This window comes from Passer montanus, unplaced genomic scaffold (assembly GCF_014805655.1).
Source record: "Passer montanus isolate IOZ18808 unplaced genomic scaffold, ASM1480565v1 scaffold60, whole genome shotgun sequence".
Lineage (NCBI taxonomy): Eukaryota > Metazoa > Chordata > Aves > Passeriformes > Passeridae > Passer > Passer montanus.
Window position 1 is genome coordinate 1,010,070 of NW_024371038.1, and position 25,740 is coordinate 1,035,809.

General features: G+C 36.5%; 1 protein-coding gene across 2 annotated transcripts in view; it reads left to right on the plus strand.

Moving 5' to 3' along the window:
* Nucleotides 1-25,740, plus strand: part of PRKACB (protein kinase cAMP-activated catalytic subunit beta) — a 72,900-nt gene that overhangs the window by 14,772 nt on the left and 32,388 nt on the right. Inside the window, exon 1 of one of the 2 annotated variants that reach the window (XM_039727052.1) lies at nucleotides 23,454-23,655. The exons of the other annotated variant lie outside the window; for it this stretch is intronic. Coding sequence (XP_039582986.1) covers nucleotides 23,469-23,655 — 187 coding nt within the window. The 5' untranslated portion in view covers nucleotides 23,454-23,468. Of the gene's footprint in view, nucleotides 1-23,453; nucleotides 23,656-25,740 lie in introns of those variants that run through there. 2 annotated transcript variants of the gene reach the window in all.

The window sequence follows — 25,740 nt, forward strand, 5'->3', positions numbered from 1 at the left end:
TTTGTTCCTTGTGAAGACTTGTGTAGTGAGAAGCACACCCTGCAACTCCCAGCACTGGTCCTCTGCTTTGGGAACGATGGGTTAAGCATTCTAAAGCAGTAGAGTGCAACAGTGCATCGTGTGTTCAAGCTGAATTCTCTCCATTGGCTGAAAAATCTACATTGCAGTGGTGTGTGTGGAGTGAATTGAACTTCAGAGAGAAATTAGGTGCTAGATCCTTTAGCTTACTATAATGGCATGTATGAATAACAAATTGCAAAACAAGCAAGTCTTGAAATTTGTTTAAGTGTACAGCAGCTTCATAGGATGTGGAATTGCCTGGGAGATTGAGGGTGTGTAGTGCTTTGTAGTGGTTCTTAGGGTGTTTCCTGGTTCTTTTGCAAATTAGCATTTTTTCCCTTGAATTTCTTGAGGATGAATGATCAGATGTGAAACTGACACTAAAAAAATTAGCCTGCTTTTCACACAGATTGCACAAATACCTAATAAAGTTCAGTTTCTTTCTAAATTTGGTCTGTTATGACCTGCTTTCTTCCAAAAAGATTGCTCTTTTGATACAACTTACCTTGTAATCCAACTGTTCATTTAATATTCAAATGCAGAATTTATTTAATTTGCATATTAACTTAGGTTTTTTGTATTGAACGCCAGGGTGGGACATTCTTGAACTTTAAAGAATGTATTCAGAGTTTGTGGTCCTTCAATTTCAATTAACAATTTTTATTTTTAAGCAATATTTACTACCATGTATTGGTGATGAACATCAAACTCCTTGCATCTCAGGTGGGCACTCAGGAAAAGGTTGGCAAGGATAGAATGATGTTCATGTGAAGAATTAATGTGTAATTGCTATGTAAGTGACATCTCTTAGTAGAATATCTAGAGGGCATGATCTGTAAAACTGTGTGGCATGGGGAGTGAGGAATGTCCTATGCTTACTTTTTTCTTGCCTTTTTTAAGTAACTGCTTTGAGTCATTGCTTCTGTTGGCTTTTTCCTTAGGAACAGATATCAGTTTATTCCTAATAAAATATTAGAGCTATCCTTGAGAATGAGAAGCTAGAGAAAATGAGGATGGAGAAAAAACCAGGCAACAGTTGGTAAAAGAAGGAACGTGAGTCGAGAAATGTAAAAACAGGGAAACAAAAGGAACTCTGAGCAGAATATGGTTTGGGTCTTATCCACATACTCCCATCCCAGAAAGGGGAGCTGATGAATGCTGGCCAGAGATGCTCTGCCTGAGGAGGTCAAAATACTACAAGTGTTGGGACATCCTGGATAGCTTCTTCAACCTGGTTGCAGCTTGGTCAGAGCAGTAGAGTCTCTGATGAGGAGATCCTGCATCGTGTGGACACTTAAGAGAGGAAATGTATAAATGTAAAGATGAACCAAGAGCATCTTAAGAGGTTTTGGAGAGGCTGAAGTTGAGGTTGCCATTAATCCCACTTGGGCCATGGCATGCATGTCCACCTTATCCTAGAGGGAGCCAGCTTTCAGGACCCCAGGCATTATGGACATGCTCATATCTTTAATGTATTTTTCCTGGCTGGGCTCTGGATTTAGCCCAAAGTACAAGCTGATCCACCTGGCATTGTGCCTCTCCTGATGGTAGGAGATCCCATCCCTGCTGTCTAGGCAGGGCAAATGGTGAGAGAGTGATGTATGAGAGCATAATGGAATTTTCCAAGATGAGGTGTGAAGATGAACGGGATGCCATGAAGCCTACCAAAATACTGCATGGGAAAGACGTGTATCTCACCGGACAAGAGTCTTCTGCTGGGGTTACTCCTGCCTCAGTCTTGTAGTTGAGTTCAGCTCTTGCTAGAGAGGCAGAGAGGACAGCCCTGACTACCTTCATGCCAGATGCCCCAAGATACATTCTGTGGTTTTCTGCCAGAGGTGCCAGGTAGACTTGGCACCCCCTGGCTACCTTCATGCCAAGAAGGTAGCCAGGATACATTCTGTGGTTTTCTGCCAGAGGTGCCAGGTAGACTTGGCACATTGTATAGCTTCAGCCAGTTCTTGTGGGGTTTTTGTGGGTTGTTGGATTTTTAGTTTTGTTTTGATGTTTTTTGTTTGTTTGGGGTTTTGTTGGGTTGGTTGGTTTTTTGTGGGTTTTTTATTTTGGTGCTTTTTGGGGGTTTTTTTGGTTGGTTTTTTTTTTTTTTTGTGGTTTTTGGGGGGTTTTTTGGTTGTTTTGTTTTTTTTTTTTAATGGGAGGTATCTCTAGAAGCTTGGTACTTTCAGGAGCTAAAATGGTATTAGTTATTTACTTCAGAAGAGTTGGGATTTTTGTGGTGGTGGTTTTGGGGGTTTGTTTTGTGTTTTCTGCTTTTAAGCAGATGCATGAAACTATGTAGTTTATTAAAGAAAACATCTGCTAAGTAATTGACAGCAGAAATATAGAACATAGTTTGGTCAAATAACTTGTTCTTTTCAGTGATGTATGATTATTTGGTTGAATTTTCAAACCAGTTATAGACCCCATTTCTTGTCACTGTTGCTTTAGAATGTTTTCTTCAGGACCTATTTTGGAAGCAATTTTAGAGTGTCTGCTGGGCAAGAGTCTTCAGAGTAGAACCTGATTTTTGCTGGTATGATATTTTGGAAAAAAAGCAAAACATGTTTCTACTGTCTTCAGCTTGAGGTTTGAGGCTATAATTATGAACCATTTTTTAACTTGCTGCTTATGCAGTACTTACATGACCAGTTTTCCTTGGCAGTAAAGCTGACTTGAAAAATGCCTGCCCTTATCACCCCTGCTGCTCTGATCATAGCTGCAATTCACTGCTCCTCCTGTGCTGATACAGCTGTTCAAGGACTGCTCTGTGTCTCACCACAATGGTTAAGACCCTTGCTCCCACCTGGTGCTACTGTTTTAACCCTTTATTTCATGGACCTGTCTTAAAACACCACCCCACCTTGTGTTGGGCTGATACAAAGGAAAAATCCAAAATGGGGAATGGTGTTGCAAGTGGCTTTTGCCATTGAAGAAAACACAGGTTTCACTGAAGGGGAGAAGAAGATGCTACTGTTGCAGAGTGTCAGTATCATCTGTTGGATGTGTTAACATGAGATTGGTTTTAATTTGAGGGACTCTCTGGAGCCTTCCCTTGATCTAGAGGTGCTGCTGACTGACTTTGTAGTACTGGGCATCACATGCCGTTCTCAAATACTATCTGCAAGAGTTGCCCCATTTTTTGCTTACAAATGAGACTAAAATAGTGTTTGTATCATTTTAGTTCTGTTAAATGTGATTACCCTCATGGTTGTCAGCACAATTTATTTTGTCAAAGGTATCAGAAAGATCACCAGCCTTCCTCTTCATATTTTAGTTGCTCTAGATTGTACTCAAGTATTTGTTGGGACAAATAAAACCGGAAGATGTCTAAAACCTGCACATTCCTTTTAGATATAGCATGTGAGTAGGGAGTAGCAGGAGGAAGAAGAGAGATACAGAATTGTGCAGCAGCAGAGTGAGAGATGTGAAAGAATCCAATACCAAAGTTAACCTAAATGGTATGGTAATGCTAGAGGTGTAAGCATTGGAAATTTAGTATGATCTTTGGCAAAAAAAAAAATTTAAGGCATCTCTTGCATTTATCTTTTCTGCAGTTGAACTGTATTCTTGTTTAGTGGTGAAGATACTGATTTTCTGTGGGATGTATTTTTCATTTAAATTAAAAATAAAGTTCATAGCCTTACTGTCCTTTCTTTCAAAAATAACTTGTGGTAGTTCTGCCTTTCTTTGTGTGAAAATAATTCCAAACAGAAAATAGTACTTGGCTGGTTTTACACAGTTCTATTCACAACACTATAATTTTCTCCACCAACTAAATTGACTCATTCATTTCCACTAATACACACAAACTTTACTTGTTCTGCTGCCAGTCTAGTTGTTAAGAGGACTAGCCCAACACACAGTGGCTGAGAAAACAGAACTGTAGATGTTCAGTATGGAAAGCATGAAAGTGCAGTCCTTGCACGTGCAGCCCCTTCGGACTTGGAGACAAATTTTTCACCAGGAGAACTGTCGGCCACTGGAATGATCTCCCCAGGGAAGTGGTGGACTCACCAACAGCAGGACACTTAAGGTTCAGCTGGACAAAGTGCGGGGCCATCTTGTCTAGGGCAGATGAGCCTTGAGGTCCCTTCTGACCTGATGTTCTGTGATTCTCTGACATGATATGGAGAAGCTGAGTAGAAGAGCAAGTTTGTTCAGCTTGAGATTGTTTGATGCTTGTGCAGCACTAGAAAGGGGTTTGTAGAAAGTGACTGCAAGCTGGGAAGGAGACAATAGATAGGTACATTTTTAAGAAATAAAGCAAGGATAAGAATTTTGATTCCTCTCAAATGGTCTGAACACAGTGGGGTAGTCTCAAGAAGGCAAGAGTTATATGAAAACCACTTTTTATTTCTTGTTAAATGCACATTTAATAGTGAAAAGGAGACATTTAGTGAGGGAAATACATTTGAGAAAAATGTATGCTTCAGTTGTGAAAGATGGAATATATTCAGTATCTGGGTGTAAGCCACAATATTGGCAACTTTGAGTCGATGTAGTAGTAAATACTGAAGAGGGAAGGTGCGAGAAAATTAAGAAGTGGTATTATTAGTCCCTATTAACTATTTGCTAATGATACAGGTATCAGCAAGAGCATTATAACATGAAGAGTATTTTTCTCTTCCAAAATACATAAGTATATTAGTATTGTGTGTTAAAAAAAATAAATTGTTGACATGTCTGTTGATGTTACTCCTCTTTGGGACACTTCTTTCCCTGCTGAAAAGGCCCAGTGGACCTTCATTGCACTCAAGGAAGGATATGATGAAATACTAGATCTCCCTATTTGTGATTGCATCAAGAACTATTCAATGAAAGGTAGCATTAAATTTTTTCCGGTGTTTCATCACATGGCAGAGTGTATTCTCTCATGAACGATTAAACTGCAGATGCTGCTGACATCTGTTATTGTTTGGGAGGTTCTCATTTCTTTGTGTGGTTGCAGGAGGGTTATCTGAATCAGAATTAGTTTCCTGCTGCAGCAGCATCAACTTTGCAGTATTGTATGAGACAATACGTAACCGCAACAAAACCAGTATTTCATTTTTATAGATGTACTTACTGAGGTGGTTTTGTGGTCCAAACACAGAGTAATTGTCACAGATTGGATAATTTAGAACTGAACTTAGAGGACTGCAATGTGAAGTACCAAAATACTGCGCTTAGACATCATTGCTGTTTAAAAAGTACTTCCAGCTGATCATTCTGTTCAAGTACTTCTTCACTGGTGATAGTGTTTAAGAAGGGATGGCAAAATTAGAGCAGTTTTGAAAGATGATCTACAAGCAGATATAAATGTGGTCCTTGAAGTTTTTACAATTTAAGAAGGCAAGAATGTAGTCCTAACAGTAGCCTAGCATTTATAGATGCTTTATACTGAAGTATACATACTTGATGTATAGATGGAATTAATTTAACTGAAGAAAGAAAAGCTCTGAACAAGGGCAAGAAAAATTTTTCCTACCATCACCACTTAATGGTGATGATTTTTCAGGTTGGAGAAAGTGAGGAGAAGCATAAGAGTTTTAATACAACAAATATAATTATGCTGTGGGCACAATCATTGTTTGTAAACATTTTATTGTATTTGGACAATGATGATGTTGGTGAGAGATGTATTGGAATTGAATTTAGGAAAATGTGAAGAAACAGTAGTTAATACATCAACAGCTGCATCTTAAAGCATTCATGTGGTAGTAGTTTAAAATTCTGTAATACATATTAATATTCTGTGGACATTGTATGTGACATACTACAGGAAAGCAGGTATCAGTTCATCTTTTTACTGGTAAAGAAACAAAAGACTGGAGATGATAGCCAGCTCTTATTCTATTTCCATCTTAGCCACCAATTTTGATAAAGTAGCCAAAATAAGAGGCCTGTTTCAAGAGAAGGTATTTTAATATATAGTGGGGAAATTTTTTAAGCAAATGTATTTGATTCATTTAAATAAAAGGAAATAAAGTGTATCTGAAATATTTATCCTCTTAGATTTTTTTTTTAATTTTTCCATTTAAATCTCAGAATGTGTGGGTCATACTGCTGTTCCAAGTAGCACTAATTTTGATCTGAAAATAATGATATGTATGAAGCCCCCTGTATATAGGTCATAAATCTTTTGGTGTCTATGGTGATGGTGTGGTAGTAATATTTTGACTTTGGGTGGCTGGTTAAGGGTAGAAAAATGTGGACATTTATGTTTAAAATAGATTTTTTAAAATTAAGCCATTAATAGGTAAGGGATCTGCTTTTCTTTGGTGCTATATTGGCACATACTAGTATGGTGCAATTAACATTTTTTCTTAACATTAATGAATGTTTTAACCTCTTAACAAGAACATTTTTAAGAAGATTCACTTTAAGAGACTGAAAATCTTTTTGAAGTGAAATCTTATATTCTAGTCCTCTGTTACACCATGCAAGTATAGCATTTTCATTAATTCAAGATACGTGTTGCAGTATTACTTGTTGATTTGTTAAGAAAGAGAATCTAGCTTAGGAACAAATTAGTTTATGAGGATCAAGACAGTTTGTCTTAATTCAGTGTTTCTATTTTAGTACATGTAGCAACATTAAAGATGTATCTTCTGTGTTGTATTTTCTTCACATGCTTTTCATTGAGTGATTTTAGTGACAAACACTGCTAAGATTCTCACTAAAAGAAAATATTTTCTTGCCAGCCAGTGTTTATACACCATGCATCTGTCTTCTGTTTTGTCTTTTGTCTTCTAAAGTCTGGTATAGAAAGTATTGTGGGCTAGTGAAATTGTCATTCTTAATGAACTTTACTCCTGAAATCCTGCACCTGTTCAAGTAATATTTAAAAAAGAGAAAGGACGTGTACACCTTGTTGAAACAAGGTGCCATGGGGTGTTTTTTAACACCTTGTATTTCAAGAATATATTTTAATGTCATATTACAGGATAATTAGTAGTGCTGTTTTAAATAGTAGACAGTGATAACTATTGCAGATTAAAAACTGTGCATTTTAATATTTTTAGCTACTCAATGTTAGTTTAATTTTGCTTTGCTTAGAAGTAAAAGTTACATTATTTCAGTGTTGTTTTCAGTATCTTAGTTTCCTTGGTAAGAGGAGAATTATTCAAACACTTCTTATGCTGTCCTTTCTTATCACTTTTGTGTTATTATGGGCTGGGTAGATTTCTAGAGAAAATGAAGACTGAAAATGCAACTTTCCTATTCCTGGTAAATAAACCAGAAAGTCTACCAAAACTCAAACCAGCCAAATTTATGTTTTCAAAATAAAAAAACAGGCAGCTCACTGGTGGAGTATTACAGGGAGGAGAACCTGTGTACCTGTATATCATTTGGGGAGGATGAGTGTGTGTTGTTTCTGAGAGGAGTCAGACACAGCAAGAATACCCCAGAGAGAGTTTGAGCAAATAGTGGAAGACGGCCCGTGCAAAACACAGCCAGGCATTTTTTGACCTAGCGTGGCTAAAGAAAACTTGTTATGGACTTCTCGCCTTCTTTTCTTTGTATAGGTAGATTTTTATACATTCTTTGTAAATACCTGGGGTTGAATCAAGATAATCTGCAGAGAGCAGCATTTCACTTATTTCTGTTCAAGTGATGAGTGGGTGATGGAAACAGGTCACCTGTTCAGGTCAAGTAGGTGACAATGTGCGTTTGTGGGTTTGGTTGGTTTTCTCTTGACTGGCAGAGCTGTAATGACATGTACTGTCCAAAGGTTCTTCTGCTGTGTTACTCATTTTATGGTTTAGTGTTTCTATCAACAGGCTGAGATGGGACTTTTCAGGTGATACATAATTTTCCTTTCCTGGGCAGTAAAACATCAGTATATGCTTTCTCTACAGAAACAGCTTCTCAGAGTTCGTGATCACATACCACCAGACATAAAGCATGCCACTTTATTTTGCAAAACTGATGCTCTCTTGCTGTTAAGAAAGTTTGTAATTCTTCTGTAAATTTGTAAGCTTTAAAAAAATTCTGTTGAAACTATTTCAGTTCTGTCAGGCCCCTATTATTCATAATAAAGAGTAATCTTAAAATGAATTTTTATGGTTGTATAGCTCTTGTAACAATTAAAGGATTCCTTGCTCAGGCAAATTAAAATCAGTCTCATGATTATTAAGGGATTGAACTTATTTCCCTCATTTCTATGTATACTTCTTATGAGTCCTATTGAACTTCTTTCAGCTGTAATTAACATACACACAGAGCCCCTCTCTGCTTTTTCATTACGCCTTTTTCCCAAGCTGTTGAAGGTCTATATGAAAGTTATTTGATCTGTTACTAAAAGTTAACCAGTGCAGTGGGTAGAAAATAAAATAAAGCCTCATTTTCCTCCCTGCTTGTTTTCTTCCTGTTCTAATAGCTTTTATTTCTTCTATGTGAAATAGGCGCTCTATTTTATTGTCCTGGGGATAAAAAAGAAGGAGTACCTACAGCTGAAAATCATATGGTTTAAGTAACTTGTCACAGAACAAGGAGAATGCCTGCTCTTCAAGGATGGTATTTAATAGCCTTTGGCAGCAGCTTGTCTTGATACTGCTAAAGGCTACTTCATCCTCCTTCCAGAGTTCTGTAGGTCTTTCCAAAGGAGCTCAACTGATACATTTCCTTCACTGCCTGATCCTTATTTAGTGCCAGGGTAGTTCCATACATTGTTTGCAGGAAGTATCAGTCTCTGGAAAATTGAATACATGCCTGTATCTGTTGATACAAAGAATGTGTAAACAAGGGCCATGCAGAGGTTATGAAAAGAATACTAATTCTGATTTTTTTTAATGCCTTTGAATGCCAAAATGAGAAATATAAATCATGTCTTTAAAACATAGTCTTCTGTTTAAGTTATGTAGACAAGTACTTATTTATATGGTTTGATTTGTAAACATCTTCCTATGAAAAGGCAGTAAATTTTACTAGTCAGTTATTGTCTTTATTCATATTCATAATTAGTATGATAGTAGATTGATAGTGATTTAGCTGAATTTATCCAGTATCACTGGAATTCCTGATTATTATGTTTAGAGTATACAATAAAGCTAAGAGGTCATATGGTAGCTTTTTCAGTGACATAGTTTGTAGTTTGCGTATTTTTATGTTCAAGTTAAAGGAATTTATTTAAAATTCTGGGAAGAAATAAATTTGTATAAATATTATATCAAGTTTAAGACAGTCAGTTTGGGATCATAAGAAGGGAATAGGTATTGTGATAAGCCTTTGCTGTCAGGAACTCTTAAGGAGTTCTTTTTTCTAAACTCAGAACTACTCCTAAAAATCTCATTAGAAGCCCACCCATCAGTGTTTTGCAGGAATAGCAGAAATGTGTCATGCTCTAGTATCATGCTATGAAAACTGTTTGTAGATACTCTTCAGCTCTTATCCGAGGTCAAACTGCAGTATTTGTTGACCTTCCTACTTAGGCTTGATGCACTGAAAATCTGGGCTGTTAAACTTGGGAGTCATATGATTGTTTAAATCCTTACTTCTCATTCCTGATGTTCCAGAAAAACAAGGCAGAGGCAATGCAATCAGGCTTAACACTCCTGTTGCTTTTAACCATTTCTGAATTTCTGTTAGGGAAAGCATAGGGAAAATAACAGGGAAATTGTTTTAGGAAAATAATTATCTTTTAAAATTAGTTGGCACTATTAAACACCTTTCATCTGTAAACTGGCAAATAACTGCAAATATTAATTTAGCAATTAACTCTTTAGAAGACCTAGGCATATAGCAATACAGTAAAGTGACTTCTTATAATTACCCTAGGCTTGTAGTAACACTTCTAGTAACTTAAAATAACATGTATCTTCATTTTTTGCCAGTCATACATCTAAATTGGCAGTCTGTTACAGAGAGAAAACTATACCTTATTTTATGGCAATTAGTATATCAATTTACTTCACGTTCTCAAAGTGCTTATTAATTTTAGCTCAAAATAGATCAAATGTACCACATGTGACTGCTGTATCATAATACTACATTTCTATTTTTAAACCTAAATGGACTCTGGGAAAGTACTTTGCAAACTTTTGGCTTCTATTGCAGAGCAGGTTTCCCACGTGTTCCTGCGTAAAGTGCCTCCTAATGGGGTCCTGGAATAGCCGTTCGTCTTTCTGGCCATGTTTCAAGCTTTTATGTTTCTTAATTAAAAACCCCTGAAATAAAGTCAGGTGAATTGTGTAAATTCTTCTTCAAAATAAGCAATCTGGGGAAACTTCATCTTTGTCATTTCAGTCCTGAAAATGTTCAGATACTGCAAGGGAAAATTAAATGTATGCTGGAAGTCATGAGCTCAGAATCATATTAATAGTATTTTATTTTGAAATTGTTTTCTCTGTGAACTTACATTCAGCATCAAAGAAAAAACATTTGCTTCCCTGTAAGTGGCAGGCTTTTCAAAACTTATTAATCTCTTATTAAAAATAAGTCTCATATTAAAAATATGCCAACTAATGGAAAGCAAACAGTCTTTACCTTTCTTACTCTGCAGTCGTGGAGTCATGGCTCAGAAGTTATGTTTAGGTTAATATTTATTTTGTAATGGCCATTCGGGATCTCTTTATCCCCACTGCACATGGTCCAAGTTAAATGTTAGATCTCACCTCACCAAACCATCACAGTCATGAAAATGGATAAAGAGAGACTTACCAAGGCAATAAAGAATTTTAGTCATTTCCAGGTTGAAGGCAGCTGTGGAATGCAACAGATGAGTCTTAGGAGAGCAGGTAAAACGTTACTAAACTGTTGGTTCCATGGTTCTGTCAGAGCATGCAGTGGTGTTGTACACTGATTGTAGTTGGGCTTTTGAGCATAAATGTGTGTGATTGCCATTTGTAATAATTGAGTCTGAAAGTTACAAAGACAAAAATGCCAGTGACAAGCAGCACCATAGATACCAGTATTTAACCACATCATAAAGGAATATTAATTTTTTTTGCAGTCTGAGCTGCATCATAATTTGGGGTCCAGGGGAGTACCCTTAGGTGATCCATGCAATCCATGATAAACTTTGGATGATTTGATTGCTTAGCCTGTAAGCCAAGGAGTAGAAGTGCTTTCTGAAGTCACTTCTCGTGCTGCAGTCTTTGCTCTGGCTGAAGAGATCGCACCCCAAGGTCAGATTTTTTTTTTATTATTATTATTTCATGTGAAGACATCAGCATATTAATGATGCTGCAGTCACTAAGTTTTACAGCTTAAATGTCTCAACCAGTATCTGTAGCAACATCAGATAAAAATGAAGGCTAGCAAAACAAGATCTAGCAAACTTTAGTGTTTGAGGAGTTCATTTGTTTAGCATGCCCAAAGCATATCTGTAGTTTGGTATTTATTTCCTAAATCAGTTATAGCCAAGTCATAAGTTGCAAAAATATTGAAGAATATTGAAGAAGTGGGTGCTTCATCTTTCTTTTATACCCAGTTGGCACTCAGTAACTAAATTAAGCTTCCATTTTAGTTTGAGAACTGAAAAGAGTTGAGATAATAAGATTGTGTTAAATCAGTTTTTGGCCTTTGACCTTCTAAAATGAATGTCTAAAAGAGAATTAAGGGTGAAGTTGTATAGAGACATGGAGTATTGTCCTTTAAATTTAAAGGGCTGAAAAACTGGTGCAGCAAGTGGTTAGGCTATTTTCTTCTCCATGTACAGTGATAGGGCAGACCTTTTTATCTAGAAAAATTTTGGCTACACTACACTCTTAGAGGCTTGTATTGTACAACTTTATTTTTTAGTAACATGACAGAATAAAACTCTTCTAATTGTTTGAGACTATTCGTGAAGATGCCTTTTCCTGTTCTGTTACATACCCTCAAGCTCAGGTTTTGTCTTCACTCTCCGTAGTGGTTTCAGGTGCAGAGCCCTCACTCTGTCCTTCCTTAGCTCCTTGTTTCAGTTTTACCTCTGCCTTGTGCCAGCTCCCTAAGGCAGTCTTTCATCAGTTCTCAATTCTTTGCCTGTTAGCCCTTCCTCTGATTTTTATAATTAAATGACAGTATAAAACTCTTCTAATTGTTTGAGACTATTCGTGAAGATGCCTTTTCCTGTTCTGTTACATACCCTCAAGCTCAGGTTTTGTCTTCACTCTCCGTAGTGGTTTCAGGTGCAGAGCCCTCACTCTGTCCTTCCTTAGCTCCTTGTTTCAGTTTTACCTCTGCCTTGTGCCAGCTCCCTAAGGCAGTCTTTCATCAGTTCTCAATTCTTTGCCTGTTAGCCCTTCCTCTGATTTTTTTTTTCCTTTCCTCCCCCCAGTTCTGTTATGAAATTCTAATTTTTGACCGTGTTGGTGACATTCTGGTATATTCTAATATTGTGTTTCCTATGCTTGTGTCATAGTTGTTCCTGAAGTGGACACTTACTGGCAGAGAAAAGAATATTTTAATTTTAAGCTGTGTTATAATGGCTCACTAATTACTTGGAAGCAAAGAAGCAAATGTAATTTCCTTTATCTTTCATATTTTAACCTGTTTTAGCAATAATTAAAGTTACTGGTGTAAATATGTCTTGAAAATATCTATTTCACTTAGTGTGTTTTCTTAGGAGGCCTTAATTTGGGGTTTATTTGATTTAGGACAAAAATCAGACTTTATTAAATGTGTTGGTTTTATGTGTATTTATAATTCTCTTAATTTTTAATATGTCAGTCAATTTATGTTGTTTACTGTCAAAAGTGTGATATTAATCCATCTTCTTGTCTGATGCAAAAAAAAACCAAACAATTAACAGTGTTTGAACTTGAGGATGCCAATTTAAGCATGAAACAGCAAAATAAGTCTTATTTTTAATTTAAATAAAACCCAGTCAATTTTATTTGAAACTGTGTCCATGTGTATGGCTGAGTTTTCTGTTGAATTTCAGGCTACCAATTATTTTTAGACTACACAAATTAATGAGAACAGATGGAATGTATGATTAGAAATTTTGGCATATTGAGCAGTCAGGCTGAACTGAAAAATACTTTTATGTATAATATGTGGAACAAAATTATATCAAAGAGGTATTTGCAAAACCAGAGGTGCAAAAGAATTCTGAGAGAACATCTGAGCTCCGCCTCCGCAGCACACTGCCCAGGACATGAGTAAGTGGCCTCTTGTCTTGCAGGTGGCTGTGTCCAGTCCTGTGTCTGGTAATTGTATCTCCAGGTGTGTGTTCACTCCTTTAAGGGAGTGAAACAATTTCAACAAAAACTGTCCAAATGAGGGCAAGGAGGAGGGGAAGTTTTTCAGAATACTGTGTAATATATATATTCATGTAATAATGTTCATATCTGATTTTCAGAATTAAAATATTTATCTAGAGACATGAATTGCATTTTTAATAGTATTGAGAATAATTTGTCTTTGTAGAAAAGGAGAAGAGTTAAAGGTTCATGCTGAGTTTCTTGCCCTGCTTTTTTTATATCTATTCTAGTTGACTGCAAACATTTTGTTATTAGGGCTGTTAGTTATGGTTTTGTTTGCAGTTCTTCTGAAAGTATGTTTTTCCTATCTATATTCCTTGAGCTGGTTGCTTTAAGTAGAACAAAATTTGTACCCAGAATATCAGCCTTTCTTTCCTGTTTCTTAGAGTGAGTATATATGTACCCATTTTTCCTCAGAGCAAGGAAGGAAGATAAACTTGGTGTTTCAACATGAATAGCAATGAGACTGCAAGTTTTCCAGCAAAGCATAAATGCATTGTTAGCCTTGCACAACTTTATAGAAAAGTCATGTATCAGCAGTGTTTTCAAAAATTGCAATAATACTTTGCCTTATTTGGCTCATAAATTAAGCTGATATTTTCTTCTGAAAGTGTCAACTTCACAGAGACAAAGGAATGCAAATGCCATATGTTACCTAATAATAATATGTAAGCTCTCATTTTCACTTCAGGTAAGTATTCATTTAGGCTTTTTTTTCTTGTAGTTTAAGTGCTGGGCCTTTTTTGTATTAGAAGGGTGAGGAGAGGGCTCAGTTACTGCAATTACTAAGTTCATTATTTTGATACTTCACTTAAATGGGATGCCATGTGTTTCCTTCCACCCACCCTCCCTAGAGTGGAGGAAGGTGGATCTTATAGTGGAAATAAGTTTAGAAAAATTGCCCAATGTAGTGCAACTGTTACTTCATTTTGGCAGTTGGCAGCTTTCTTGGGTAGATTTTAACTTGAGAGGAATTGGAAGAAAACCAGAACCTTCCCACATGCCATGTGACTCCCAGAAATAACAATTCTGTATTGAGCTTGTTAGGAAGAGCTATGAGCATCTGAGACTGGCTCCCAGTGAAACATGTTTGTTCTTCCAGGAGGAAGAAATGAAGCCTCTGGCTAGTTGCAAACTTTTAAGCATTTTTCCTCAAAATGGTTCAAGTAAATTAAGATAAAAACTCAAGAGATGTCTTCCAGCTCTGCTAAATTAGAGAGATTTTTATTTGCCAGAAATAAGAAGGGCCTGTATGATGCTATCATGAGATAGACTTCACCCATTCAAAATAGGAATAGTCAAAACATTTTCTTTATTTTGGAGTAATCCTGATTAGGATGGCCTACCCTATGATGTGACCACTGCCAGATGAAGGATGGCATTCCCAGTTATTAGCAGGAAGGTCCCAGATGGTGAAGCCTGTTTGGCAAAGGATCTGCTCTCCCTGTGTGCAGCCTGCAGTGGAGGTGGGCGCTGAAGCACACGGTGGTGCACAAGAGTCACAGCATCCTTGTTCAGGAGGGTATGGGGTTGATTGTCACTGCTTTGAGAAGATGCTTTTAGTGGCAATTCACAGTATGAAATACAGGGATTTTTCAGAATGCATTTTTAATTACTCTTTGTTCTTATTTCCCTTTAAAGAAAATTAAAGGTAAATACAATTTCAACTTATGAATGTTCTTGTAGCTAATTAAAAAGTAGCTTCAAGGTGATTTACAGTGGTTAACCTGTCAGTTAAAAGTTTATATTACACTTAATTTTAAATTATTTCTTTATTTTATTTAAATAGTGTTACTGTGGAAAATCTTATTCTTTGTGAAATCTAATGGAGTGATCTGTATTACAAGTAGCCAGCGTAACAAAAACCTGTTTCTTATAAAGAAAATATTTGCTTTTTAAGCCAAATGCAGAATTGTTAAACTTCTCAGAATAAAAATGTTATGTATTATCAAGCAGTCATTTTCCACTAAAAATAAAATATGTTCAGCACAGCTTGTAACTTATTCTCTATAAGCTGGTGAAGGAATCACTACTTTCTTTTGATCTTTTTAAAAAAAATCTTTGATCATGCTACTTTGAAAGGGAAAATACAATTGAGAGGTTGAGGATACAGTATTAAGGAATTATATCTTTGATGACATTCATTTTGCATGGGGAGCTAGCATGCCATTCTCTGAACAATTGTTTGACTTTGTTCAAACAATTGTTCAGAGAATTACAAAGATTGGTGTATTTTATCCACAAAAAAAAAAGAAAAGAAGCACTATGCATTTAATCTTGTAGTGTTTCTTTCCTGGAAAGTGCTTCCTGCTTTCCTATGCTTTAAAACAAACATAAAACCAAATTAAATATAGTTGTAGTCATGTATTTATCTCATTCTTTGTAAACAGAAGAGTGAAAGATATCTTTTGACCATTCTACCTGTCCAAGCTTTAGTTGTTTTGGCATTTGTTGTAAAGTAACAACTTGGGAATGCCACAAGGTAATGTGGACTGAGACGCAAAGTGTCTGTTGCTTACTGGTAAACACATTTCATAAATAGTGAAAGGCAAATGTTTAATTTTTAGAATTTTTTTAACTTAGATAATTATTTCTGTTATAGTCAAATGTAAATGCTAAATGCTATAAGTATATATATGCTTATAAATATATAAGAATATATTCAGACTAATAATAAACAATGCACCTCATGTGAAATAAATTCTATATAAATTAGAATTTTTTAAATAAAACCCATCATAAATAGGGAAAAAAAAATATGATCTGTGAACTTCATTGCTCCTTCACTAAGAAAAATATCCAGTAATTAGAAGGTTAGTGTGTGAATTATTTTCCCTCTAAAAAATCTGAGATATTCAGTTGTGTTTATACCACACATTACAAATGAATGACTGTGTACTTCTGAAGTTTTCTGTTCAGTGTTATAGTTTTTTGTACCTCATGCTTTGTTTGGTCTTAAACTAACAGATGGCATTTGTTACTCCATTTAAGTGCAGACTAACATATATTTTGTAAACATAGTGTAATTAACCTCAGTGTATAGAGAAATCTTGTTTTCCGAGCTATGCTTCTGATGCCTCTGCAGTTGTGCAAGTTCCTGTAGTTGAGATCCCACTCACTCAGTGCAAGATGTGTTATGTGAACTCTGAAATGTGAACCTCTTACGCGTTCTACAGCCTCTTGTCCTGTGGCCAGCAGCATCCCCTCTACTTTTCAGGGTTTAATGCCTATGTTCCGCTCTAGCTGCTGTGGGGGACAGTGAGTGCTTCACTTGTTCCCCTGTTTTATGGGGTATCTGAAGCTGAGCAGGCTGGTAGAGAGGAGGGAGCAGGCCCCTCTAGGGCAGCCTGCAGTCTGCTGAGGCACTGGAATACAGGAGCTTTGTAGTGGTGAGCGCATCTCTGCAGCACTTGGCCAAATGTTTTGTACTTCAGACTGTACTTTATGAAAGCCACTACTGTATTCTAATTTGCACTCTCTACTCCTTCAGTCTATGAATAAGCACTATCCCTTTTAATAGAGTTACTTTGGGTTTGCTTTCTTTCTTATTTAGTTATTTTTCTAATTGAATCTAAATGTCATGTAATCAAGGAATGCTCCAGTTTTGGAGGAAAACAAAGATATGAATTTAAATACTTAGCTCAAGGTGGAGTCATTCAGTTTGGGTTATTTTTTTCCCCTAGGAAGTGTGCTGGTGATTTAAAATGCAGATTAACTTCCTGAAAGTGTTGCTAAAATATCTCTGGTTACTCTAGTATTTAGCATTCTGGTCTTTTACTGTGCAGTTCAGATCTGATAGTGAAGTGTAGCTGCTAATATAATGAATAGTTTTTGCCTACAAAACTTCAATTTAGGTAAACATTTTACTGCTGTCCTTTCTCTTACTTCCTCCCATTATCCTGCATCAAAAACTATCTATAAATATTACTCCAGATCTCTCAGGGTTAATAATAATTTATGTGTGGCACTCTGATCAGGACACACAATGCATAATGTGTCCTAGGAAGCGGTTTTTGAACCTAAGTGTGCCTCATATGGGGCAGTTCCTTTCAAGTTCATTTAGCTAAGTAGCTAAACCAAGGAAGGATAGACCAAACCTGTAGATTTTGGAAAAAGGTGAGCTCCTCTACCCAAAGCTTCCTCTACCCAAAGCTGCTTCCACAGCAGCTTTGCACCTGCAGGAGCCTTTACGGTTCCTGTGAGAGCCAGATCTTCAGCATCCTTGTTCTGATGGAGAATGGCCAGGGTGGAAGCAGGGAGCTTTTCCTTGAGCCCAGTCGGATACTGAGCAAAATGTCTACATGGTTCTTCTAATTCAAGAACTTCATCTTACTCATTTTGGATCAATAACCCATTAATGCTCAATATTAATCAACAGTAGTGATTAATTTGGTGTAAATTAAATGGACCAAAACCATTATTTGCTGTTAGGTTTTTCAGAGAGGCAGATGAACTGAGTTCATGCTAAATTGCTTCACAATTTAGCCTTGGATTTTAATTTTAAAAGTCCATATACTTACATGTTTTTTGTAGACCTCATTGGTTCAAAAGCAGAAACCGCTTACTCCTGGCAGAGTACTATTTTGTATAAATACAACAAAAACCACTTACATAGGTACTTTCTCTTTTGCTGCAAAGTAACAGTACAAAACTTCTGATGGGCTGTCAAGCTATCATAAATTGTGCTAGCAAGTAACTACAGAAGGTTATTTGAGCAGTGTGTGATTTGGAAGGGCATGGATACCGAGCAGATTTCACCAGTACTTTCAGATCTCCTGTACTTAGGTTAAAGCAGCTGTTTCAAAGATGGTTCCTGGCTAACCTTTGTTTTACTGTGGAGCAATTGTGTAATTTTTATTCACATTCTGCCAATGTCAATCTTGCAGTCTGAACTGTTGTATTGGCCAGCGTCAGTGAGAACAGCACCTTGAAGGAAGCTGTGAGACAAGCATGGAGCAAGGTGATGTCCTAGGAGAGAAATCCAGTTGTCTTTGGCAAATTTGGCAGTTTTGTTAAGATTTGCCTTTTGTACCGAGATAGTTCTCTGTCCCCTTCTTGTCAGTGCTAGATTTGGGACTGTAACCACAAGGTATTTGATTTCAAAAAGACCAGATAATGTGTTGGTAGAAATGAGGAAACTTGATCTGATGCCATGGTATGTGTCCAGAACACATATGTGAATCACAACATCGTAGATGATGAATTTGTCAAATTGTGACAAGAAAACTGATAGGAAGAGTAAGAACTGTTAGCTTACATATGAAAAATCAGGTGCTGAATTTGACATTTTCATTTCTTTTTTTACTCCAAGTTCTCATTTATTTTTTAATTCATTTTGTATGATCATGGTTAACAAACAAATAATGCTGTTTGACCATGTGAGCTTAAATTAACGCTTCCTGATGAGAAGGTATTAAATGTGTGCTGCAGTTAAACCAGTGTACAGTAGATGCCAGTAGAGACCTATGGAGTCAAAATAGAAATATGACTAGGGTTTCCATAGCAACAACTTCCTCCTGGCGGTCCTATTTATAGCAGTGCTGCAGTCCCAGCCTCAGTGCAGCTCTCACAGGGACTCTCCAGGAAGGGTTAACCTTGTTAGGAAAAATGTAGGCTTAGAGTCACACTAAACCTGTATGGGTTTGCTTTCTTGTGGTTTATTAATCAGCGAGGTTACTGATTGTGTTTATTTGCTTTATGTACGTTTTGAAAAATCTTTGTTTCAAAATGGAGAGCCATTAAAGCTGTAAGCTGTGAGCAAATACTGCTCCTCCTTCCGTGTGTTTAAGATGAAATGCAACCCAGTGGAACAGTGCTGGATGTACAGTGAAAATCAAAACACATCTGCTTTTTCAAGAGCCTTTTTTGTATCTCTACCCATAATTCCTTCTGAAATATGCATGCCTGGCAAGACTCAAAATGGATTGTGTTCAATTACATAATTTTGGATGAAAATGTAGGGGGTTTTTGAGTTACAAAAGGGCTATCTGTATACTTTGTTTTCCATCCTTTTCTCTCAAGGTTTATCTAACAACTAGAGAAATACCACACATATCGCCTAAGGCTTATAGCACAGACACTAGTTTTTTTTGTATATATCATAAAAAATTTGAAAGTCATTAAATGCTTAGAAACTTTTTTATTTTTGAATACAAAATTAGACACTTAAATTATTTTCTTTTTATGAAATGTGTTGGCTGCGTCTTTCAACTTAAAAATACTTTATTGGTCAGTAAGAGACCAGCAAAATTTGGCAAGATCTCCAAGCTCTTAAAAATGGAAGATCCCTCACTAATGCTTTGTACCAAGTAATTGCTCAGTCCTTTTGTAATAAATAATAAATGCTGAAGTTGGATTTTCAACTTTCATTCTTGAAATAACTGATGCATAAAGAAGAAAATGTGTTTCACCAAGTCATCAATTTTAAAGCAAATAAATAAATTTTCTTTAACCTCTAGGAAAAATAAGTTTTTTATTATTCATTTATAAGGTTTAAGTTATTTTTTCCATTGATTACAAAAAAAATATGCAGAAAATGTTGCAGTGTGTCTCTTTAATACAAATAGAGGCCTCTGAAAAAAAGAAATATTTCAATTTAAAATAATATATTTCATATTTAAAAGAAGATAGAAAATAGTGGTTTTATATAGAGAAATAGAACATAAAACCAGAAAAATACAGCTTCGGTATATGGAATTAAAGCCTAAATTTTATTAACTGTAGGTGATCTGAAATTTGGTTTGTATTGTAAACCCATTTTTCTAGGTCCTGTCAAGGAATAAATTTACTTGTCTTAAAAACTCTTGTTCTTGATTGCAAGATTATCAGGGTTAACCTTCATTAAACATTAGAGAATGGTGTTATTTGTACAGTCCTGCTTTGCCTGAATATAGAAAAATGCACACGTTATCCTTTAAAAATATTTCTAACGATTTCCAAGTAAAGTTACAACACATGGTAACATGCTGTTACTCAACCATCTGGGTCCTTTGAGGAGAGGAGTGTTCTCTCAGTCTTAATCCTTCAATTTTAAGGCTTGACTGGTACAGTAGAACTTCTTCTTAGAAATTGAGAAATATAGTTTTAGCAGAGATTATTAAAAATAAATTGGCCATGTAGCTACCTGGTAGATTCTGTTTTCAGCAAGGAGCTGGAAAATCTGTGGCTGGGTTATAGTGCAGTGTTGCAACATGCCACAGGGCATCAGCCCCTGGGACATCTGCCCAACCAATAGGTTGGCATCAGGAGAAGTGTAAATGGCTTTGTTGCCTTTATCAGCTGAGAGGACCACTGTGTTAACCCTTGTCCTTGGGCTAACACATCATGACGTTGCTTTTCATAAAATTGTGGGAACATTTTTGCTGAAATACTGTTTATCAAAATACCAGAATTTGCACATGCAATGTTCAAATTCAGAGTTGAATATCTCAGTTTTATGTTACTTGTTAAATGTTACTGCTCTGAGCTTTTGAACGTGTTTTAAAATTTTGCCAAGATTTGGTGGTCGGAAGATAGCAAAAATAAAATTTCTAAAGAAAATTAACATTTTGGTGTTGACCTTGGCTGCGAAGAAATTGGAAGTTTGTTATCTCTTAGAATCTGACATTCCTATTCTGTTTCTTGCATTCTGTTCTTCCTGTATAGCAAATAATTTACTTGATATAATAATTAATTGGAAGATCAGTGTGCCAATAAGGTGAAAGATTAAGTAAACAGAAATAGGAATTTCCACCTTTAAAAATCATGGGCTTCATTTGAAGACATTGAAAGCCATGTGAGATGTGGGTCTGCACAGTAGCTTTTTGTATTGTCATTGGGCAATGCCAATCAATGCCAAGAATTTCCTAGATTAGGAAAGTGTATCTGTGAAAATGTGACCAGTGCTTTCTTTTCATGTTTTATATGTGCAAAAACTTCTGTAACTGTACACTGGCAGTAATTAATAAAATTCAGGCTTTCTCTTAGGAATTCTTCTAAGAATTCCTTTTTGGTAACATGCTTTCACTTAAACCATTTGCTTCTGTGATGTCAGAGTATGAGTATTTATGATTCTTATTTTTGGCCCCTGCCTCAAGTGTCCAGGCTGGACATTTGGGTGCATTGAGGGCCCTGGATTCTGATGGGCAGAGTTGCTCTGTGGCAGTTTCCACATCTCGACATGGCTGGCAAACTGGATCTTAAGTAATGTGAATTTTGTAAATCACTGTCTTTCAGATCAGGGAAACAAAAAGGTTTAGTTGAAGACTTGTGTGAAAGATAAAACAGTAGTGTAACGTCTCAGAACCATGGGAGAGCAGAGAGACAAGATAAGCAATGCATTATACCAGGTAGCTTTGTTTACTGGAGAAAACAGCCAAGGTTAGAGAGAATAGGAGTCTCTTGGAAAGATTCTCTCAGTGCCCAAGGACTTGTGGTGAGCTACAGGGGGAGCACATCTGTACAATTCCGGAGAGGCTCTTCAGCTCCAGAAAGATAACCTTGCAGGGAATAAGCATCTTGATGTTGTCTTAAATATTTTTTATATTGTTGTGTGGGAGGTGCATGGCCTTACTCTGCTTTAATGTGTTGGGTTATATATGGCATGTAATAGATCCCTTCTGCCTATTTGTGACCCCTGGTAAGGCAAACAGATCCTCATGATCTTCACTACCTCTTGTTTCTGGCAGCAGAGCCTTGAACCAATGGATGTTGTGGATGTCATAATTGGTCTTGGAACAGAGCAGGTGAAAGGCTGGAAGGCATGAGGTGGCATCCAGGGAAGGTTGCAGCACCAGACCCTGATGGAGGAGCATCCTGGTCACCGCTGCGATAGCTGATGCTCAACCAAATTAGCAGATGGCTGCGCAGAATGTAGGCATTTACACAGTAGATTCCAAATTTTGACCAGGGGCTGGAGAAAGAAGTTACTTTTCCAGAGTATCTGGAGCCTGCAAGCACAGGGCATTCCTGGGCTTTGTGTAGAGTCTAGAAATGTAATCGGTTGTGCTGACCAAGGCCAATCACAAGTGTAGCAGTGTCCATGAGGAAGAATGTAGCCAAATTTGTAAAATCTGTTTGTCGGCATTTTTATTGTTTTATCACTGTCATGGGCAGTTTGTCAGCATTAGGGTTTTTTTCTGAGGCATAGGGCTGTTATGAAATGGTTATATAATGTCCAAGGGTGGGTATCTGCTGACATTTGAAGACTATGCAGTGAGATGTATGGTGGTGAAAAATGAGAGGTATGTCTTTAACACGTGTTGACTGTAAGACAGGAGACAGATTGTGGAAAACATATTTCAATCTTTCTTAAGAATAGCCGAAAGTTTTAAAAAGCCACATTGTAGATGTGCAGAAATAAATGTGTTTCCATTTTCACAAAAACGAATATTTAGCATTACCCATTGTAAGCATGCAAAATTACATAATTTGCAAATAATTATAGTGTTAAATACAGCTTTCCTTTTCTTTTCCTTATATTTTGTGCCGTGAAAAATTACATTTTCCAGACTTACTCCACAGTTGAAAATACTGAGATTTCTTGTGAAAGAATGAAATCAGCAAAAAGTTAAATGTGTTTGGTTCATTCGCGGAAGTAGAACCCAGTTTGAAAAAGTACAGTGCAGTTAAATGTGCAATTCAACTTCGTCACTGATTTTATCCACAAAGGAGGAAAATAATATGTTTTTTCTTCCTCCAGTATTAAAATAAGTTTGTTCAGTAGTGTTTGCTAGTAACTTCCTTGCTTAGGAAGTTGATTAGTTGAAAGCATGAGGTTACTAAATATTAGATTCCAGCTGGTTATGTTTGCTGTGATGATGTGGTACTCCATCTTACTAACAGGGAAGGAACTGCAGAATAGTTACTTTTGGTTTTTTTTCACGTGTGGTTGTGGTAAATTAAAAAAATACCTATCTGCTTTCTGATCTTTACTTCTGAACAGGTTGTTCGTAGTGCTCTAACATAAAATGTATGCTTAAGTATGAAGTGTAATGCATTAAAATGCTATGAGAACACATACTAGAGAAATTATTGCTTGTTTGTTTTTTGAAAAGCAAAACACTTTTCTGTTTACATGAAAAGAGACTTTTCACCAGTACATCATAGAGCTTTCCTTAACAGGAAGTAGAAGAGAGTCGTGGTTAGCAAACACTGCAGGCAGGAAGCTCGACACATGCATAGCTCTTTGTGGCGCTGGGGTGTCCAGCTCCCTTTAGATGTTTTCTCTCTTGCTTTTGTGAGAGCCACTGGTGTATGTAGATGGCAGGGCACAAGGAGGTCCCTTGTAGCCAGGGCACGGGGACGGCCACGGCGCTGCAGAGACTGGAAGGGTTTGCTAACCGCCTCTTCCATAGGCACTCCAAGAATGGTGCGCATGAGCAGAGAGCGGCTCTGGAAAATGAGAGCCAGCAGTGCTCTGAGTTCACTGTCCAGTGGGACAAATCAAGTAAGTGTGGGGAGGGGTTTGTTTCTTTCATAGGTCTTTGCTCTTCAGTTTGCCTCGTGGATGAAGTGTGAACACTGATCTGTGATAGGTTCTGGGGCAATTTTGTACTTCATTACCTAAAGGTGGTAATAGGAAGAAGAGCATATTGCATCAGGCAGGGGGAGATGGGGGCTGGTTCATGGACTAGTGGCTACCACGAGAATTTATCCTGCATTCCTTTTTCTTTCAAAGCACAGTTGACTTGTTTTGGCAAGCCCACCCACCCCAGTTCTTACTTCTAAATTACTTATTTCATTTTCAAAATAAATCAGTGAGTTCAGGAGAAATAGAAGACTCTAACTAAAGACTAGAATGTTTAAACTTCAAAATAGGCAGACATTGCTGTGCAGATGACAATTCAAATTAAAGGGATTTTCATCATTCATAGTTTTATTTTAAGGGATATGTACATAAGAAATGTTCTGTATAGTGGTAAACATTATAAAATTGAGTTTGATTTTAACTATTACATATAACTTAGTGTGGGAATGCTGATTAGCTTTAATTTTTTAATTAGTGAACAGTTTACAGTATTATTTGTATGGATTAAAATTTGTCATGGTTGTATTTTGAGTAATAAAAGATATTTCAAAAAATCACAATCTAAATAAATTGACATTTGATTTTCTTTTTAATTTTAAAGCTGTGTAGTATTTTGCAAAGCATTTCTTGTCTCTGGTTAAATCCTCATTTTAAAATGTTACAATATGGTAATTTATGATAATTTCGTTCCAAATTTCAGATTCATTGATGGATTTGAGATAGCACAATTATTTCAGTTGAAGATAGGCCATGCTGGAAATTCTCAGCATCACAGTATTACCATGAACAAAATCAGCATTTATACTTCTTACTTGAAATTTAAAATATTTTATGAGTAGGGAGTGAATCTATTCTCAGAGGATATGCAGTAAACATGGAAACAAAAAGGTGTTAATGCAGTGATCTAAAATAGACTAAATCTAGGTCTCCCAAATGAGACAGGAAAGAATTGACTCATTTTGTTGGGAAGATAAATTATGAAAGTGCATGAATTCTGAGCTTTCGCTTCTCCATAATATTTTCAGCTTGGTAAAAATAGGCACATACTTGTGTTTATGTAGAAGCTCTTTTTTATGTAAATAGCTGTTTGAAAAAAAGAACACTGAAGCATTTTTGTTTATATACCATGAAGAAAAAAACATGGTAATGACCTACTGACACTCACAAATTGCGACCTGTTTTGTACAAGTCTCTACTTTCTCCCCCTCTTCATAAGGCAGGCTTCCTAGTGTGACATGTGTGATGAGGAAATGGACTGTCGTGTCTCTTGATAAACATGGTGAAAATGGCTGTTCTGCGAGTGCTATTTTAAGTTGTCATTAAGCAGAGCAGTTGCATGCAGTTTTCTGAGCTGAAGTTGCTGAGCTGGTAACTGAGTGGTGGGTGACTATGTGGCTTTGGTTTTGGGATGAAATTCTGAATCTTCATCCTGAAACTCTTTCAGTGTCTAGATTATAAAAAAAAATAATAACATAAATTACTGTAGTACCCATGAACTGAGTTCACATTTAAAGGTCCTCATTTTGCTACCAGTGTAGCCAGACTGATAGAGAAGAAAAGGAGTACAGTGGAGGAATTATTTCTGTCTACTCCTGACTCCTAATTTGATCTTCAGAAAAATACAGCATCTGTCAAAATAGTTTGTAAAACATGAAAGAGAAACAAGGTGTTTGGGGTTTTTTTGTTAATTTCATTTTGGTTGGTTTATTTGTTTGGGAGTCATGTTGTTTTGTTGTGGGGGGTTTTTATATCCAAGAGTGCAATGTTATAGAATTGCATAGAGTCACTGAATTGAGCTTGTAGATTAATTTCACAGAAAGTTTAATTAATAAGCAGTGTTTTAGAAACATGGTGGCGTTTGTCTTGGATATTTGAATATTCTCAACTATTCTGCCAATATCACTGCAACTTAGAAATGTTAGTGTAAAGTTTTGTGTGAAGCTACTTAGCAGACAGCATGAATTACTCTTGAAGTTCAAGGCAAAAACACTCTAATTCCTGAAA